At 42.6% G+C, this 7,372-nt stretch overlaps 1 protein-coding gene across 1 annotated transcript; it reads right to left on the bottom strand.

The window, feature by feature from the left end:
• Positions 1-5,955: 5,955 nt before the first annotated feature.
• Positions 5,956-6,924, bottom strand: LOC107122798 (olfactory receptor 14A16-like). Its single transcript, XM_015425940.1, has one exon. It carries the CDS (start codon positions 6,922-6,924, stop codon positions 5,956-5,958), a length of 969 nt encoding a protein of 322 aa, XP_015281426.1.
• Between the last annotated feature and the right edge of the window lie 448 nt (positions 6,925-7,372).

Genomic DNA, 7,372 nt, shown 5'->3' with positions numbered 1-7,372 from the left:
AGCCAATTGTTGCCCCCCCCCCCCCTTGCTGGGAACAAATGGCTTGAAGTGTACCAATCATTCTTATCAAGATTTCTGGGTCTTAAGAAATGCCCATGTTGAATTTTGAAACTATATATACAAAAGTCTGCCACACTGCAAGTCTGAAAATGGATGGGATGTTTTGAAAATGCTAGTTGAGTAGTAGGAATCAATGAACAGTTCTCACAATGGAAGTAAGTAAGCAGTGAGGTCCGAAAAGGACCAGTATTAGGGTTGGTTTGAAAGCAAGAAATTACAAGTAGATAAATAGGTACCACTTTGGTGGGAAGGTAACGCGGATCAACAGCCCTCAGCCCCTGCGGCCGTTGGGCTGGGGGAACGGATTTGCCACCCAGATGAAAAAGGGCAGGCAGTTGGTTTGGGCGCCAACACACCCATACGGGTAATTTGGAGGGGAGGGGCTGAAGGGTATAAATGCTGGCCCGTCCTTTCCTCTCCAGCAGTCCCAGTTTGTCGTCAGTCTGGCGAGGAGCTCCGTCAGTGGCTGGGGCTTACCTGGGTGTCGTGCTGTTCGGGAGCTCCTTTTCGGGCCGGTGCCTGGGGCTGTGAGGTCATTGGGAGCAGCACAGCTCAAGAGCGGTGGGGCAGTGGAGTCGGCGGCACTAGCGACGGGGATGGCGGCGAGATCGGCGGTGGTGGGCTCAGCAGCAGTGGGGCATGCGGCAGCAGAGATCTCAGCGGTGGTGGCATGGCTATAAATTCGGTTTGGCCCGGCAGTGCTTGGAGGCAGACAGCACAGCTCAGCAGCTGTGCCCATTCATCGGCTGGCCCGCCTTACGGCTGCAGAAGGTTTGGAGGTTTGCCCATGGGGGTAGCACTAAGGGGGTGGCAGGCCCTGGGACTGGCAGTGGGCGGCTCCCCTCTAATGGTTGGAGTGGAGGTGGCAGTTTGGCTGGTGAATTGGGGTAGTGGGCTAGGGTCGAGAGTGGCTTGGGCCCGCGACTATACTACACACCCCACCCCACCCCACTTTTTCTTATAGGGCTGCTGGGTTAACAGGGGCCCCTGGTGCACGTGGTCACCTCCTGGGGGGCATTGTTGTCTGCCTTGTCTGCCCTGACCACCACCACCATCCTTGCTCATGCGAGTTTGTGGCTGGTTTCTAAGGGGTTTTTTGGGGCCCAGGCAGCCATTGGAGTTTGCCATAGGTCCAACACGCTCCCCTGGTAGGAGCTGGATATCACTGGAGCGGCCATATTGGGTGTGGCTGATTACTGCTCGTAGTGCACACAGGAGGGCCGGCCATTTTGTATTTTGGGTTTGGCGGCCATTTTGTCTACTCAGTAACTGAGTTTCACTTTCTGTTATGGTTCCCAAGAAGAGGTCGGGGCTTTCCAAAGGGAAGCAGCCTGCTCCTAATCCACCGCCTAAGCGGCCTCCCCCTGCACTGTCCTCGTCGGATGACGATGATGATGGGGTCCGGCAGGCTATTTTGACCACTTGTTGGCTGTGACAACTCCTCCTGCTTGGCCAGCTGGTGGGACGCGTGGAAGAAAAGAAACCCGGGTATCTGCTAATAAGTGATTTCAGGCGGAAGTGTTAACGCATTTGTCTATTGTTGAAGGGCGCACAGCCACACCGGTGGCTGGCTCAGGCAAGGCCTTGGAGAGTCAGGTGAGTGGTGTCTGCCTCATTATTTCAGCTTGAGTGGCAACAGTGTTCTGTGCACCTCAGTGTTTAGTCATGCTGGCCACTTGACCATGGAAATGTCTTCGGACAGCTCTGGCTCTTCGGCTTGGAAATGGAGATGAGCACCGCCCCCTAGAATCAGATTTGACTGGTCTTTGCACAAGGGAAACCTTTACCTTTACTTACTATTTAATTTATTCCTAAATGATCTGGAACTAGGGGTGAATAGTGTAGTGGCCAAGTTTGCAGATGACACAAAATTATTCAGGATGGTGAAAGACAAGGCAGACCATTAAGAGCTCCAAGAGGGCCTCCACAAACTGGGTGGGTGGGCAACAGTGTGGCAAATTAAGTTCAGTGTTGGTAAGTGTAAGGTGATGCACACTGGAACATCAGGAGAATCTAAGTTAGCTGTGAATTTCTCAAGGTTTAGTACTACGTACATATGTTTGATTGGCGATTCTCAGCATTACAAAAGATATTAGCTTCATGACACTTGCTGGAATTCTTTCTGTATTAGTTCATGGATTTGACTTCCACATTTGTAATTTTTGATCTCTCTAGCTGTAAGACCTAAAGTAGACACATGAAACATTTTTTTTTTTACTTGTCTCCATAGTCCTTGAAGCCTCAGTTCATCTCAGTTTCTTGTGAAGTCCTGTGCACTTTTGAACTGGTGTAGCCCATAAGTTGGTCTTGTGTGTATTTTGTATATTTTATTCTTTGTACACTGAGTTATATTGTGCAAAGTGTGTTAGGCACTTATAGCCTTTTCTAGTTGTTTAAGTATAACACAGAGTTTATTTATTTTGTTCCAACTATAACCAGTTCATACATGGTGCTTTAGTTGTTCCAGATATCCTTACACATCATGGTCCTTTAGTTTTGAGACTGAGAGGGAAACAGATCTTGGGGTCATAGTGGATAGCTCAATGAAAATATCAACCCAGTGTGCTGCAGCAGTGAAAAAGGCAAACTCTATGTCAGGGATTCTTAGGAAAGGGACTGAGAATAAAATGGCCAAAATTGTAATGTCCTTGTATAGATCTATGGTTCAGCCTCATTTGGAATACTGTGTACAGAGGAGGGCAACCAAGATTATTAGAGGGTTGGAGCACCTTCCCTACGAGGAAAGACTAAAGAGTCTGGGACTTTTGAGTTTAGGAAAGAGACTACTAAGGGGGGACATGATAGAGGTTTATAAAATTACGCATGGGGTGGAGAAAGTTGACAAAGAGATTTTTTTTTCTCCCTCTCCCAAAATACTAGAACTCAAGGGCGTCCAATGAAACTAATGGGCAGTAGGTTCAGGATGTACAGTACTTTACACAGAGAGTAATTAACATGTGAAATTAGCTGCCAGAGTATATAGTGATGGCCGCAGGAATAACAGCTTTTAAAACGGATTAGATAGATTCATGGAGGATATGTCTATCAATGACTACTAGCCATGGTGACTGAGGGTAACCTCCACATTCAGAGGGACTGAGCCAGTGAATCTCAGAGCCAGGAGGCAACGTCAAGGGAGGACCTCAGCCTCTATGCCCTGTTGTTGGCTATCCAGAAGAACTGATTGGCCTCTGTGCTGTACTAGATGGACCACTGATCTGATCCTGCAAGGATCTTCTTATGCCTGCCAGGTGGTCCCCCTGTTTTGTGCTGGTAAACCATGGACCAGACCAATGTTCCCTATAAGCTGTGGAGTCTTGTGAGCAAAAATTCTACTTTGTGAGCTACGGGCATTAAAGTTGTGAGCGAGCAATTTGACTGCTGCATAAATTAGTTTGCTCTGGAGCCCTCCTTCCCGAGCTAAGACAAAAATGTGTGAGCTGGAGGCTAAAAAGCTGTGAGCCAGCTCACACTAACTCAGCTTAGAGGGAACACTGGACCAGACCCCACATCCTTGCTGGCATCATTCTGCCACTTCCAGCCTTGCTGTGTTTAAATCTGGTTGGGCCAGTTGGAGTGCCTAGCAACTGCATGGAACCTGAAAGGCTGGTCCTTGACTCACACCCACTTTGACCGTGATCTTTCAGGAAAGATGGTAGCAAAGCAGGTTAGAGAAAGAATAGAGCAATGCAGTAGAAACCTGACAGATGAAATGGGGATGATGATGTGTGAAGGCGTTTTTTTAAAAAAACAAGCAAAATAAATCCATGCACCAGTATTGTTGCCAACAAAAGGGTTGGGTCTAGACAGCTTTTTCACTAAATCGTGTCCAATTAACTTCTTTATTGCTGCTCCTGTCCCATGCAGCTTTTGTTCATGCCAATCCCATGATCTCCAGCATAGTATTTTTTTGGCCAAAGGATGCTCATGGCTCCCCTTTTCACCAGCAGAAAAGCTGGCTGGATCCAACTCAAATTCTAAAAGGAAAAGCTCCTTGTGGAAGGAACACCTGTTTTATGGGGAGACAGAAGGGGAGACAGTAGAATGCAAAAGGCTCTAAGTTCTAATCAAAGTTAAGAATAAAGCAGCAATAACTGACAGTACAAAACAAACTATAATATGTAGAAGGAACACTTGGATGCAGTGGCACATTTCAGCTGATGGAAGGATTGGAATCTTCAGAGCATGACTTCCTCAGCTCCTGACAATTGGAGCCCATACATACATACATACATACATACATACATACATAAAAACAAACAAACAGAAATATCAGTAATTATACAAATATACATAGTTATACATAGACAATCATCTTACATGGATAGAGACAAAAGCTTAGACATAAACAAGGATAATAATTTATGGTCATTTATTAGTTCCAGCTCCTGCCAACCTAGCAGTTTGAAAGCAAAAAAACTGCAAGTAGATAAATAGGTACCACTTTGGTGGGAAGGTAACATCGTTCCGTGCGCCTTGGTGTTTAGTCATGCCAGCCACATGACCACAGAAACATCTTCGGACAGCGCTGGCTCTTCGGCTTTGAAATGGAGATGAGCACCACAACCCTAGAGTCGGATTCGACTGGCTTTCGAGCAAGGGAACCTTTACCTTTATTATATCTAGTTCCTACATAAACTATATACTATTCTATGTATTACAATTGTCAATGAGAACTTGCTTTAGTGCTTAGGTCTGATTTATATATACTCTAAATTTTCACTTATTTTTTAATCTATCTTCTTTTCTTCATTACTTCATATCTAACATTTCAATGTTACAAGCATGCATAGCCTGATTACATCTCTTAATCATTCTCCACTTTAACAATTCAGTCCTAGTTTTCAGCTATATTGTCAAAAAGTACCCCCCCATTTTTCTTGAAATTCTAGATTCAATCTCTTGTATAAATGAGATACTAGTTTTGCCATAATCACATACTCATTAAATTTATTCTTCCAATCCATCAATTCTGGGCATTTTTCTGCCTTTCGTTTAGATGCAAATATCAGCCTTGCCAATGTTACGATGTATTTAGATAGTTCATTATGTGTTCTTGTAATATTACTTGGTAAAATATTTAATAGCATACTTTAGGTCCATCACAAACTTAAATTTTAATAGCTTTTGTATCCCTTAATGGATCTTTATTCAATATCATCTTGCTTTCTTACATGTGCACCATATATGATAAAACATTGCATCTGTACTTTGACATTTCCAACATTTTTCATTATAATTCTTATGGGTTTTTGAAATTTCTTTGGGAGTACTGTACGATCTAAAAAACGTTTTACACAAATTCTCCCTTAACATTTGGGACTTGGTGAATTTAATTTCTTTAGTCCATAAGTTTTCCCACTGACTTAGAGAAATATTCTTTCCAAAAAAATTCATCCATTTAATCATACTATCTTTCACTTGCTCTGTTTTCATTTTGTATCGCAACAGCCTTTTATATATTTTGCCTAATAAATGTTTTTAGGTCTCCTGTAATTAGTCACCCAAACATACCCCTGAGGGACAGGGGACACCCCCCCCCCCTGTAAAATCTTTGGTAGGATCCAACACAAGCAATAGAATGTGAGAAAACTGGGGGGAAGGCAAATTTGCTGGATCCAGCCATCATGGGGTAGAGTAGAAGATGCTTAGAATAAATTATTTTGACCTCTTCTCTGATGCTCCATCAAACAGAAGTGCTGTCTTGTTAAAGTGCTCCCTCTAAGTTTCAGGGGAACCCCCAGGAACCATATTTGGTTTGTTATCCAGGAGTTAGGAGAGAAATCAGGTAATATGTTGCTGCTTCATCCACTGGCAGAAATATTCTTGTGCTAATGGGAAAATGACAATAGGATCCAACCCATTATTCCTTCCAACTATTAGCCACTGTGCTCTCTATGCACTATAATTCAGACAGCTATGATGAGTCCTAAATAATCCTGCTATAGTCTTCAGTATTGTCCATACTGGCACTTGGATATCCTTGTTCCTGAGGCTGTAAATGATAGGATTCAGCATGGGTGGCAAGACATTGTACAAAACAGCAAAAAGCAAGTCCACAGTTGGAGAAGAAAGTTCTTTTGGCCTCAAGTAGGAAAACATACCTGTAAGCATAAATAAACAGAAGACTATCAAGTGGGGAGTGCAAGTAGAGAATGCTTTGTATCTGCCTTGAACTGATGGAATTCTCAGCACAGAGGAAAAGATGTAGCCATAGGAAACAAAGATGAACAAAATGCAGAAGGAGTCTACAACAACGCTTAGAGAAATAAAGACCAGAACTTGATTAGCTTCTGCATCATTGCAAGAGATCATTTCTAGCTGAGGGATATCACAAAAAAACTGCTTGATAATATTGGACTCACAGAAGTGTAACCTGAATGTGATACCAGTTTGTAATGCTGCGTGGCTCACTCTGCTTATCCAAGAAGCTGCTGCCATCTGGATACAGGCATCCCAACTCATGATTAACCTGTACCGCAGAGGATGGCAGATGGCTACATAGCGGTCGTAAGCCATGATAGTGAGCAGGGCTATCTCAGCACCTGCAAAAGTAACAACTAAAAAAACCTGACCCACACAGCCAGAGAAAGAAATCAGTGTATTGTTCATTATGGAAGTGGCCATGGAATTGGGGACAGTGGCAGAAATAAAACATGCATCTGAAAATGATAAGTTCACCAAAAAAAAGTACATTGGAGTGTGAAGCTGGTGGTTGAGGGATACAGCTACAATTATGAGAATATTCCCAATTAGGGCTGAGATGTAAACCGAAAGAAATATCACAAAATGCAAAAATTGCATATCATGGACATTGGCAAATCCCATTAGAAGGAACTCTGTCGCAGTAGACCTATTGGTCATTTCATTTCCTTCAGATATCCTGTGGAAAGAACAATAGACATTAATGTAGTATATCTATCCAATTAAATTTTGATTAAATTAAATTAAATTAAATTTTGATTAAATTAAATTAAATTTGTGATATTTATCTACCATGAATTGTATGCCTCCTTGAAATTTTAAGTCAAAAGTAATTCTCCAGAAATGGTAATCTAATATCAAACAATATGAAAAGAATTTGGGGAGTCAATGTATTGCATATGTAGACATCCATTCATTCAAAGTGATCATTTTGGGATTTCTAACAGTTAAACTTGGATATCTTCCCTTACTTGGTTTGCATGTTTTTTTTTCAGAGATTTACTCTATATTAGAAGCATTCACATCAATTCACAGCCATTTATAATAGTAATCTGGTAAAAGCCATATAATCTTTATTAATCAATAGTAAACAGAACAGAATCATAAA

The sequence above is a fragment of the Gekko japonicus genome, unplaced genomic scaffold (genome assembly GCF_001447785.1).
Source record: "Gekko japonicus isolate JY-2015 unplaced genomic scaffold, Gekko_japonicus_V1.1 scaffold3414, whole genome shotgun sequence".
Classification (NCBI taxonomy): domain Eukaryota; kingdom Metazoa; phylum Chordata; class Lepidosauria; order Squamata; family Gekkonidae; genus Gekko; species Gekko japonicus.
Note: the sequence above shows the minus strand (reverse complement) of the source record. Positions and strands in the feature narration are given on the sequence as shown.

What these genes read in the sequence shown, in the direction of transcription:
- LOC107122798 (XM_015425940.1), bottom strand. Translation starts at nt 6,924, where the DNA reads ATGACCAATAGGTCTACTGCGACAGAGTTCCTTCTAATGGGATTTGCC.